The 13,064-nt window shown below is 38.4% G+C and overlaps 1 protein-coding gene across 5 annotated transcripts in view; it reads right to left on the bottom strand.

Moving 5' to 3' along the window:
- The window catches only part of KDM6A (lysine demethylase 6A), a 101,861-nt gene that overhangs the window by 1,759 nt on the left and 87,038 nt on the right, over window positions 1-13,064 (bottom strand). For all 5 annotated transcript variants that reach the window (XM_035114900.2, XM_035114894.2, XM_035114895.2 and 2 more), the window contains 5 exons: window positions 10,884-10,998; window positions 9,362-9,549; window positions 7,278-7,419; window positions 2,391-2,517; window positions 592-762 (listed from right to left, as the gene is read on the bottom strand). In XM_035114900.2, coding sequence (XP_034970791.2) covers window positions 592-762; window positions 2,391-2,517; window positions 7,278-7,419; window positions 9,362-9,549; window positions 10,884-10,998 — 743 coding nt within the window. The remainder of the gene's footprint in view (window positions 1-591; window positions 763-2,390; window positions 2,518-7,277; window positions 7,420-9,361; window positions 9,550-10,883; window positions 10,999-13,064) is intronic.

Here is a 13,064-nt window from a genome sequence, read left to right as displayed (position 1 = left end):
TGGCCCAGTCCTGTGGCATCCTCAGCCATCTTTTGTGCCAACTTGAAATCTTATTTATTCCACCAGGCCTATGCAGGGAATTAAGAGTACATCTCCCACAATGGTTTATTGATGGGCTTGTTTTTAACTGTTTTGCTTTTAAATGGTTTCTAGTTTGTTTGTGCTTTTATTGTATGGTTTTTATCTTTTTAATGTTGTAAACTGCTTTGATGTTTTGTGATATAGCAGTACATACATATTTTTATTAATAAATAAATAATAAATATTGGCTTATTCTGATACCTCATCAGTTGCAACTGAAGGATTCCCACATGCTTTACATCTGATATCCTAGCAAAATTAATGCAATTAATGCAATATAGTTGCTCTCAAGATTTTGCTTAGTAGTAAATCAATGAAATAAATTAACATGACCCAGGATTCTCCTGAAGTTCTAATTATATTATATACAGTAAGTGATTGCCTAAAGGGTACAAGTTTTTTTCTTGTAACAAGTAGAACATATAGTTACACAAACACAGCACAACCAGTATGTTCAAACTGTTGGCATATATTAATAAAGTACTGCCTCACAAATACAGTTTTACTTACTAATGTAAATTGGTCATAGATTTGCATCAGATCCTCCATTTTGTACTGTTCTAGCACCACAAAGTTTTCCAGATTCCCACATATCTTTCGTGCACAGTCTAAGCAATGTACGACATAGGTTTTTCGACAATTACTCTCATTTGTGACAAAAAGCAAATTGAAGACTTCCACCTATGGATACAAAAAGGAAGCAAAACTAAGTTGTAGCAGAATATGAATGTGACAGCAGAGCTAGACCTGGACTTAATTTGGCACCACAGGTCAGTCTAAAGATCTTTCTTTGAAATTGAAGGCACAAAGAGCAACAGTAGAGTATAAGGCAGGTCATGAAATTAAAGGACTGTCTCTCCTCTTAAAGGGAAATGCCACTAGTCCGGTAACTTGAAATAGACCTATGTAAAAAACAAACAAACAACACTAGTACTACTATGGATGAAGTAAAGCCAGACCAAATAAATCAGTGGAGCAGATTAAGACAGGGACTTGGTTTGCACATAATGAGCCTTGGTTTCTTAAACTATGTTTTATTAAACAGTGGGTTTTTAAAAAATCATTTGAACCCTGCCCAGCAACTTACCTCCTCTGGTTTGCCTACTGCCAACAAACCACAATCTGAAGCCATGCTTTGCAAACCTTTCTTTTAACTATGTCTAGGCATTACATGTAAACCTAGCACCTTTCCTTAACTATGGTTTGTTTGATTACATCACCTCATGTGCTCACTAAGCAATATGCAATTAGCTGGAAGGAAAGTCAAATTCTGGAGAAATAACCCATGGTTTGTTTGATCATCTGTGGGGAAACTTGTGGTTATATCATTGGCCTGGTTCACATGACAGTGTAAGGTGAACTATGGCTTACTGGGACTGTGCAGGTGTGCGGAGTCACAGCTTCTTAGCTCCTCCTTGGTCATTTTTGCTCCTGCACCACAATGAGCTAAACCAAGTGTTGGCTTAACATGTAGCCTGAACCTAGGCTCGTGGTTAAGCTCTCTATTCACTAGCCACAAGTTGGGCTCATGTTTAAGCCATGGCTACAAGTTTGAAAGACAAGCTAACTCAGTGTAGGAACAAAAAGAACCAGGGAGGAATGATAGGATCCTGCATGTTTCTCAGAGTTGTGTGAACCAGGCCAGTTTGTTAAGCAAATTAGGATTTAGCATTATATCAAATTAGACCTGGTAGTTGCCTCAGTTCCTTCTGAAATCTATGAGGCAAGTTAGCCATGACTTGACTTGTGTTCCATCAAAATCCAAGTTCAACTAACTTAGTCTGAATAAAACCCAGTTATATACACATACAGCCACACCTTTGCTTCTGGAGCCAGAAGAAATCCAAGAAGGGTCAATTGCCCAGAAATTCAGAGTGAGATGATTTCTTCCACTGCAAGTATAGACCTTCTTACTATCTCTGTGATGAGGGAAACTAGAGACATGTTCTAATCCGGTATTCTCCTCCTTCAAACCAAGAACTTGCACAGTCTAAAACTTTCTGCTAGCCACTATCCATCCCTTAGCTTTCCTTGCTGTGCAAGGGATCCACAATGCACTTGCAGTTCTGGGATTGCATCTCTAAAGGAGAAAGATTTTTAGTGTTTCCCAGTATCAGCTGCATGACTAGTCTGCTGAATGGTTTTGACTGATTCAAATGAGCTAAAGATCCCATTCACAGAAGAAGAGGAGTGGGATACTTTACTAGTAAAGTGCAAACAATTGGGGAAAGGTCTAAGAGAATAAGTCAGAAATCAGATTTTAAAACTGCAAGCAAATATTAACCCACAGAACATACATATTTACTAACCTCACATATGCTACAGTAATGAGCTGGTTCTTCCTTTGTTCTCTCATGCCAAACAATCTCTTTTCCTGCAGCAATTAGAGCTTCCCTCAAAGTTTGACATTGCTTGAGAGTTCTCAACAGGCAATACCTGCAACAGATATTAGAATAATTCAAATTATTATTCATTTTAACACTGTTTTATGAATTTGTTGTTTGAATTTTAATGTTTTTAAAACTTTGCTACTATGAAAAGACAAACGACTGCCTCTCCTGTGGGATAAAGGAGTACAACAGTGGCATCACAGAAACATTTTCCATTTTTATTGTCAAAATACACACATATTGAACTGTTCAAAAATAATAACCCCAATACATAAAAGGATGTCATTTAGAAAAAAAAGAATTAATAAATATACTTTCCCCCTACAAACCATATCTGTTAGTTTGTCCATTCATGGTATTTCCAATCCCTTAAATAACTAATAGTAGAAATAGTGGATATCCCACAATACTGAGTATTGTCCCGACAGCTAACAAAAAATGAACTATCCAACATACAAATTTTTAAAGGCACCTTCATTATATTATTTTGCAGCATTCTTAATGCATCAAATCTCAACCAATCTTTGTTATTTGTACAACTATTTGTGGAACCTGAACCCAGTAAATATGGACTTCAAGTCAACCCATAAGATAAATATACAATCTGATAATGTGCATTTCCAACAACCAAATATTCATTTATAAATTATGTTGATTTTTTTGGGATGTCCTCTACAATCAATGGATAATCTTAAATTGGGTGTTTATAATAACTTGGTCTAGGTATCTTTCCCATTTGATGTGGTTATGGTGCAATACAATTAAGCAAAGCATGTTTACTTGATGGCTAAAGATATGTAAAGTTCCTTCTGTCTCTACCAGTTTTAGACTTAGTTTTTGCACTTGCCTTGAAAGTGTTCAAAATACCACAAGTCTTATGAGTACATGCAAGAAGACTGCAAAATAATAATAATAATAATAATAATAATAATAATAATAATAATAATATCCCTATCAATTCTCCCCCAAAATCCCCCTGCCCCTAACAATGGGATGGGGGCATCTTCAAGGCCTCTTTCTGTCTCCATCAGTCTTTTTAGGGTGTCAATAAGAAACCACCACCAGCAGTATATCAGATGCAAAGAACCCTTGGAAACATAGTTCTCCAGGACCCCACGTTCAATAGTTACTTGACTCAGAAGCCCTGGAGAAAAATGGGAGCCATGGACTCCAGAGCCTAAATAAATTCTAATGAGAGAAGTAAGAGAGCTCTGCCCCTCTCTCCAGCAGTTAAGTGATGAAGGGGAAAGCAAGAAAGCATGCCTGGTTGGCCAGTGATGGGCATATTAAACCAAGACAAGATGGCATAAACAGAATCAGGGCTCCCTTCATATTGGTAAGGCTTTTCAAAGTGTTTGCGTTTCAATCTTCCCTAGGTCAAACTGACCCATTACTAAAAACCTTTTTAAAAGTTAAACTGCCAATGGAATAAAAGTGATAAATGGTATTATATCCCTGCATTGCAGGGGGCTGTACAAGATGACCCTCGGGGTCCCTTCCAACACTACAGTTCTATGATTCCAATAATGCTGGGCTCCATCACAATTCAAATTCTCCCCCTCCCACCAATCATATTTCAAATCGTTGCCGACAAAAGAGAAAAAATCAGTCGTACCTTAGAAAAGAATAGGGCTTTAATTGTATGACACGATAGCATCTAATCAACAGTATTTTCAATATACTAATCTCAGTTTGATACTTATTAATCCTTGACAATATTTAATGTGACTACCTTCGAGCTACTATTCAATATCTAAAAATGTATGCCCTCAGTGTTGTGTTTCTGCACATTCTACTTAACAGAAATATCGCCAAGTTTTTTCCCTTTTAAAGTTACTTTCATTCTAGACTCAATTAAAAAATAAAAATCTTAACAAAAAGCACCTGAAACCCAACCACTCCTGTATGACACAAAAACAATTTATAATGCAGAGTGATGGGGCCAGGGAGCATGCAAATGTGATTGGAAATTACAGCTAAGAAAGGTCAACACCATCAGCTAACGTATCTTTCTTTTGAGGCAGGAATGGAGAATTATTGCTCGTGTCTTTATTTAGGTGTAATCGTTTCCTGCTCTTCTCTCTATTGTTCACTGTTCTGCCCCCATCTATTTCTCTGGTGCCCAAAGTATTACAGCAGTGAAGAATTTATGCTCAGCACAGATGAGAGCTACTTAGTTGAGTTTAATAACAGAAGATTCTATGAGATAAAATAATTTGTGATGGGAAATTACCAACCCTTAACCTTGAGGTCTGCTTGTCTGTCCTGACTGTTGGGGAACTTGGAAAGTAACAAATCTTTGTTTCAGATTAAAAGAACAGTGTAGTTAATGGCTTACTGAGACTGGGTTCTGTCCACTGATATGCTTTGATATTTGTTCTGACTACCAATAGTGGAGAGTAGGCTGAATTAATGCTTGTGTGCCCCATGTATTTGGTTAAGTGACACATGCCTGATTATACACACATCTATCAAGAGAAATCCATGCCAGTGAAATAATGTTAGAGAAAGGCCACAACAAAGCAGACTGAGTGGCTGTTTAGGATCCTGGCTGGTAAGATACTTCCTGACAGAGGCTTCACCCTCAATCCTATTCTCCTTCCACAAGCCTTCCAAACAACCTGCAGAACCCCTAACTTCCTATTATCTTTTTAACATTGGATTTATTAGAATGATCTTCCTAGAACCACCTTTTGTTGTTGTGTACTTATAAGAGGCCACTTTACTTTTCCTGACACCTCTGTTGTTAGCTTTTATTTCCAGCTCGCCTTTTTTGTACTGCACTTGGTTTCTTCCATACTTCGGGTTCCTCCCTCTTTGAATGCTACCCCATTATCTGCTCTGTCTCCTTTTTATTTCTTTTAGAATAATGTTAGGTTGCATTTTAATTATAGGCTCTTTTAGAATGCTTAAGTTGTCTTCTAAATGCAACTTTTTTTCTACTGCACCAATGTCATTGCTGATAACTACATGAAAACATGTTTTGAGTAGTATTTAATTTATTCATTAATATTCTGAAAATGTGAACACAGTACGCTATATTATGGATGGGCAATTTTATTGAGTTGTACACTGAAATCTCTCTGTCTGTCTGTCTCTCTCATTTTTGGCAATTTAGCCGATAACTTTCTCCCCCTTCTTATTCCTTTCTGTTTTGTATAAACCGTCACATAATTCCCAACATAACTTTTTTTTTGGGGGGGGGGGAGAGAGGGAGGGAGGGAGGGAGGGAGAGAAATGCCGTCATGTAAGGAGGGGACAGAGAAGGAGTGACAAGCATCCGCACCAGTCTGTCACCTGAGGAGGATCCAAAACTTGTGACAAAAGAGGCAACACATAGACCAATGAATGATAAAGGCATAAATACATAAATTCATAAAGCATAACAACAAAGCATGGTGCAAAACCACAATGTATTATTTAGAATAAGGTTCCTAACATCATAATCTCTATAAACAAAGCGAGTACTATAGTCTCTTAATAGTAACTAAAATAATGTTCATCTGGCAATGCAGTCTTTGAAATGCCTGTCGATGCCTGTGAACTGGTGCCAATTTATTTTTTATGTTTAAGATACTCTATCCAGAAGGGTTAAATTCTGAGTTGGTTCTCAATTGTTTTATTTAACCATTATTGTAGCTATCCTGTATCTTTAAATGTAGTTTGCTTCCTTATTCTAAATAATACATTTGTGGTTTTGCACCATGCTTTGTGGTTATGCTTTATGAATTCATGTATTTATGCCTTTATCATTCATTGGTCTACGTGTTGCCTCTTTTGTCACAAACCTGAGGAGGATCAGCAGAAACTTCACAACCTGTCACCAAGCTCTATAGCCAGGACTGTTTGGAAAGAGTGCAGAAAACAGTACCACACATTCTACAATCTTACTGGGAATTTAACTCTTACGCCTGAGAAGAGAGCCCCTACTGCTTCTAATTAGAGGCCAAAGAAAATATTAGACACCCTGCCCCTGCGAATGGCAACCACAACAATCTGACTTTCAGATCCAGAGGATCTTTGTTACAGCTACTCACATACAGAACATAAAATCAGAACAGTGAAAGCCAGGGAGGGGGGAAGACTGCAGTAATTTCTAGTTCTTTAGTTAAAAGGGAAAACTGGTGTCGGTTCAGTAGGTGTTTCTACACTGCAATGCTGCTCACAGCCACTAGAGTGTAGTATGCTTGCTGTTGGCCAGAACACTTTTGTTTGTTTGTTTTTCTGGGTTTTCGCTACTGGTGTGGATGTGTCATCTTTTTATATAAAAGCAACTGTGGGGTTTGTTTACAACTGAAATGTATGTAAAATGATGGGAATGATGGGTGATATGTTTATTTAACATTTTATTGTAAGTTGTACTTTGGTTGCATTATTCATTCAGAAAGATGCCTAATATTTAAGAAACAAAACATAAATTTAATTTAGCAGCAAAGACAGAGTTATCATTAACATGTTGTCTTATCAAACTAATGCTCATAAACAGCCTCCAAGTGATCAGGTGAAGACTCAGGGCCTGCAACTTACAGCACATTTTCCACCAATGAGTCATGCCATTTTTAAAAATATAATTGGATATAGCTAGTTTGCTTCACCAAGAACTCGGTTCTTTGTACCTTTGTATCAATCAGTAAATTAAGGTAATAACTGTGTTGAATTCAACTAACATTTACTTAGAGTAGACCAATTAAAATTAATGGACCTATAGTCGTCAAAGTCATTAATTTCAATCGGTGTACTTCAAGTAAAAGTTAGTTGACTACAACCCTCTGAATTAACAAGCATAGTGATTTAAAATGTACATACTTGATCATTTCAAAAAGCTTTGGATCTGAGACTTTGATATTCCGTGCTATGTTCCAAGAAAGATGAACCATAGGTACTATTGACTTCACACTCTGCAATTTATTCCACTCGTACCGTTCTACAGCCAATTTATATTGACAGGCTGCAATAAAACAAAGAGAGAAAAGTAAGGGTACCAATTAGGTATGAAAATACCACTGTAGTTATTCTAAATTAAGAATATATATATATATATATATATACACAGTCACATTCAAAACCTCTGAGCAGTTTCAAAATGAATTATTTTGGTAGACTTTTTAATTGTGTATGCCACACCGAAATAGAAAACACAGGATAAATATGATAATGGCAGTTCTTTCTTTAGCAACAGATATAAGAACCAAATTGAAATATTCTTGTCTCTTAAGTGTAGCCTTTTGTAAAGAAACCATATTTCTGCAGAACAAAAAATGTTTTTAATTGCCTCAAATATTGATAATTTGTGACTTCATTCAGATATCACAGTCTCCAAACTATGATTTGGGGGATTAGAAAAAGCTGTACATCTATCCTCCTCCTCTGGTATCCAAAGCAGCAAACTGTGGTTTGAGCAACCTCACCAACCTAGGCTTTAAATCACCTTTCAGTATTGGTCTGCAAGAAGCACTTTTGCCAATTCAGACATCACAGCAAGCCATGGTCTGAGGAATCAGGATGGCTGATGGATGGCAATGTGCAAAGGGAGAAGGCATGTGTGCACACAGCATATTCACAGTGAGGGAATATGACATCTGAATTGCTACTTCGTACAATCCTACCGGGTCTTAATAAGCAGAAAAATGAGTGAGCCCTTTCTTCACACATGCAGCCTGTTTGTTCCTCCCTTTGTACAGGGTGTGATTAAATCTGGAAGCCTCTAATCAACGACAGTTTCCTGTTTCAGCTGGGGAATTATGGTTACCAGTTTTGGAAAAAGACAGGATATCATGACAGGATATCAAACCATGGAGGAATACCCTAGCTCATTCCAAAGCTGGTAAGCATCTTCCTGGTTCAGACAAAATGAGTGGTACCTCTGGTTACGAACTTAATTTGTTCCGGAGGTCCGTTCTTAACCTGAAACCATTCTTAACCTGAGGTACCACTTAACCTGAGGCGCCTCCCGCTGCTGCTAACGCTGTGCAGTTTCTGTTCTCATCCTGGGCCAAAGTTCTAAACCGGAGGTACTACTTCCAGATTAGCGGAGTCCGTAACCCGAAGTGTTTGTAACCCAAGGTAACACCAAGGTAACCCAAGGACAACTTCCTGGACTGTTCATGCCATGAAGAGGGAGCAAAGGGGCTGAATAAGAAAGCTTATTCATACTAGTCCTATTAAACTGAGATAAAAAGGTAAAGGTAAAGGGACCCCTGACCATTAGGTCCAGTCGTGACCGACTCTGGGGTTGCGCGCTCATCTCGCATTATTGGCCGAGGGAGCCGGCGTATAGCTTCCAGGTCATGTGGCCAGCATGACAAAGCCGCTTCTGGCAAACCAGAGCAGCACATGGAAACGCCGTTTACCTTCCCGCTGTAGCGGTTCCTATTTATCTACTTGCATTTTGACGTGCTTTCGAACTGCTAGGTTGGCAGGAGCTGGGACCAAGCAACGGGAGCTCACCCCGTCACAGGGATTTGAACCGCCGACCTTCTGATCAGCAAGCCCTAGGCTCAGTGGTTTAACCACAGCGCCACCTGGGTCCCCTGATTAAACTGAGATATGATTATCTAAATGCGGACAAATCAGCTCATGTTATTCCATCCACAGACTCCTACATACATATTTGACTATAAATTAATTAATCCAAATTTGTTGTTACAAAGTTACTTTTGATATAAAATTACGTTGAAGAGCTGACCTCAGAAAAGTCTGTATTTCCTCTGGAATTTTTTCAGAATTATTGTTAGGATCTGGAATTGTCATATGCATTACTCTGGTTCATGCCCTCTGCAAAATCACACAGTCAAAGGGCTTCTTATTTTGAAAAATGTGGGTGGTCTGTTGAAAGCTGTGTTAGTGCTTTTATGAAGTATTTGTGTAACAGTAAAGACACATCATCATACCTGTAAGAGGGCCAACATTCCAGGCAATATTGTTACACCAGCCAATAGCTTGAACCCAATGTACAGTCCCAGCATTTATCCACACCAAATCTCCAGGTCTCTGAATAAATCTATACACTGGGACATTGGCTTCATACAAATCTTCCAAATTAGGCCACCAAGAGCCCAAAAGAAAATTCATATTGTTTCTGAAACAGGAAAAGATGAACGTAAATATTTATCAACAGAAATATTCTTTATACACCAAAAACATGTCAATCCAAAATGCTGTACACAACAAAAGGACAAAAGATTATTATAAATAATCTTAAGAGGTATGTTTGCTCAAACAGGAAACTTTCACTTTAGTGAACTGCCAAGCCAAAGTGAACTGCTACATCCTAATGTTTGCAGAACTTACAAACTAAATTAGGGGATTTATTGCACTAAGTACTATTTCTTTTAAAGCACATTGCTGCTTTCCAGGGATACAGCTTCAGTAATACCCACTTTAGTTGCGACAGAATATCTGCTACAATCACTGGGCTTATTCACAACTGCTAGCTAGCTTTAGGGATGTCCAAGGGATAGGAGTTTTGTGCCTTTTTCTTTGAACAGTAGGCCCTCTTACCAAATCACATATAACCCTTTCTATCTAAAAGTTTGGCATGCAGTATGAAAAACCCCTCTTGAAGAAACACAAGCCCAAAAGCTCTCAGGCTAGCCCAGGGATGGGAAACTTGTCATTCAGGTGTTGTTAGATGAAAACTCCCATTGTCCCCGACTATTGGTCCTGCTGGCTGGGGGTGATGGGTTAGAACTTGCAGCAGTTCTTTAGATTCTAGCTGCAACAATGCATATCTACATTTCCACATCAATATTGCTGTTGCACCATAGCATATAGAAGGTGGCAGAAGACAGAGATGAAAAAGTAATATATCAGGACAAGAGTTGCTAACATATTTGGGCCAGTGTGCATATTTGGAATTTTTTAAAAAGTGTTGTGGGTGCCAGTCGCAAAGTGGCTGAAAGGTGCGAGGCGTGGTATAAAGCAAAATGGTCTCTATGAGAACATGCTATAATGGCTACCACATCCAAAAGAAAAAAAAAGAGTCAGGACCACACAAAAGTCCAGGTTTGCCCCCTCCCCCAAAAAAACCTTCAATGAGGGGAAACTATTGCATGCTTGTTCACAGAGAGAAGCCTTTTGTACCTCCGCTTCTCTTCAGAATGGAAGGAAGGGTGGGCAGCCAATGAAATGTGTGCATGTTCAAGGGGGCATGTACAGTGTAGAAGAAGCTGAGCCACTGCAAACAGTCTTTTGTGTGTTCTGGATTTTTGAGAGGATATTTTTGCAGACACCATAGGAAATACTGGTGGGCACACTGGTGTCCACAGACATCACAATGACAACCCCTGTACTAGGACAAACCAAGTAATATATCCTCCCAAATAAGCATCACAAATAGCACTGTTTAGAGACAGAGTGGATTGTGAAATAATTGGAAGCACAGCATATGGCGATGGAAAATACTGAACGTACTTTTCACAGAAGTCATTCATGACGCCCCAATAATTTTCTGGAACAACAAACCATTCACAGTCACCTGGACCTATATTTATATTGACTGAGCAAAAGTTGTTATTTTCTTGATGACCTGAAATTAATAAGAAAAAAACAAAACCATAATAGTGATGATCGATGTTTGCAGGGCACTATAAAAATATGGAGCATAACATGCAAACAAAAATGATAAGAGTCCTGTGGTACCTTAAAGATTAACAAATTCACTGCGGCATTTGATTTCATAAGCAATATATTATTTCATGTACCAGAATATGATTTTATTTCTTCTTAAGGTGTTGTAACATTTTTTGGTTGCTGTTCTGCAACAGACTAGGACTGGTACTATTCCATTAGTTTAATTTACTATATTTACAAATTAATACCCCACATTTCATATCGGATATTGAAGACATCTAACATAAATCAATTATAAATTAAAATATCTAATTGAAGGCAGTTGCAGTCAAAAAAACCTAATCAGAAGCTAGATAGATGTAGATAACAAGTCTCATGCAGGAAAACCAGAAGTTGAGCTGCCACAATGCACTTAAGCATCCAGGTGAAAAATGGGATGTTCAAAACTGCCTGAAATCAGAGCTGTCAGATTCTAGTACTTTTAAAACTTTAATTATTTCAGCAAGTTATAGGTTATATAATAATGGATATGAATCATAGAATTTAGAGTTGGAAGGAGGATACAGTATTTTAAAAAATTATTGTAGGAACTTTGATGCATAGTTAACTTCTGATGAAAGCTGCAGTAATATGCAACCATTACCAATTCATTTTACAAATGTAAGGAGGACTGATACAATTACATACTCCTTGCTATTTATCAGATAACATTCTGAGACACACATGTTCCAAGCAAGCTTTGTGATTTAAACTGCAGCTCTAAATTTATATTTTATTTACTTAAGAAAATTTATATACCACTTGATTGTAATAAAACCTCTAAGCAGTTTATACAAGTATTAAAATAATCAACAAAACAGTTAAAGACACATCAAAACATTTTAATGTACACTAAGAAGAGATTAAAACATGTCAACACTGACACGCCTGGATAGGCTTGCCTAAAGAAAAATGTTTTAAGAAGGCCCCGAAAGGACCACAGAGAAGCTGACATGCCTGGTGTCAACAGGCAGAGAGTTCTGAAATGTAGGTGCTGCCACACTAAAAGACCAATTTCTTACAAGTGCAGAACCATTATTATGTGGCCAGTTCTGCAGAACAAAACAGTCTATTGGGTACATATGGGGTAAGGTGATCCTGCAAGTAAGTGGGTCCCAAACTCTTAAGCGCTTTATATACCAATAGTAACAACTTGAACTTGGCCCAGTAACAACTCGGCAACCAGTGCACATCTCAGAGCAGAGGTGTTATATGTTGGCAGGGTCTTAATCCTGTCAGCAACTATGCTGCAGCATTCTGTACTAATTGTAGTTTCCAGGTTAAGCCCTGCAGGTACAGTAACCCAATCTTGCAAGTCACTTGCGTCTGAACTACTGTGATCAAGCTCTCCCGGTCCAGTAATGGCTGTAGCTGTTGTACCAGGCATAGCTGGAAAAACATGCTTCTAGTCACTGTGGCTACTTGGGCATCCAATCATCAGCATACAGGCAGAAACCTTTTCGTGTGGAGGTTCCATTCCTGGCCCCTGCGTGCAACGGCACAGCACGCATAAAAGGACCTGCACATTGGTGATGGCACACTGAATGCTCTTTAAATGGTCACTGCCTTACTAATGGCACCTTGCTATTAACTGCTCCCAGTGGCTTCATATAGATATTAAACTGCATTGGGGATAAAATAGTGCCCTGCAGTACCTCAAAGCATAACTGCCAGAGGACTGAGAAGCCCTCTCTCAATGTTACTGTCTGGACTTGGTCCTGTAACTGGGAAAGGAACCACTGTAACACAGGGCACCCAATTCCCACTCCATGGAGTTCGTCCCAGAGGATACCAAGGTCACTAGTATTGAAAGCCAGAGAGAGATCAGGAAGCAACTACAAGTTCTGCTTGTCCTCCTCTCTGTAAAGGTAATTCATCAGGGTGACCAAGAGTGACTTTGATGGAGTTTAGTGTGCAAGTATTTTTATTCTTCTTTATATAGTACCATACATGCACATGATGCTTTATAAAGAATGAAGTGGT

Source organism: Zootoca vivipara, chromosome 4 (genome assembly GCF_963506605.1).
Source record: "Zootoca vivipara chromosome 4, rZooViv1.1, whole genome shotgun sequence".
Classification (NCBI taxonomy): Eukaryota; Metazoa; Chordata; class Lepidosauria; order Squamata; family Lacertidae; genus Zootoca; species Zootoca vivipara.
This window is presented reverse-complemented; position numbering and strand designations above follow the sequence as displayed.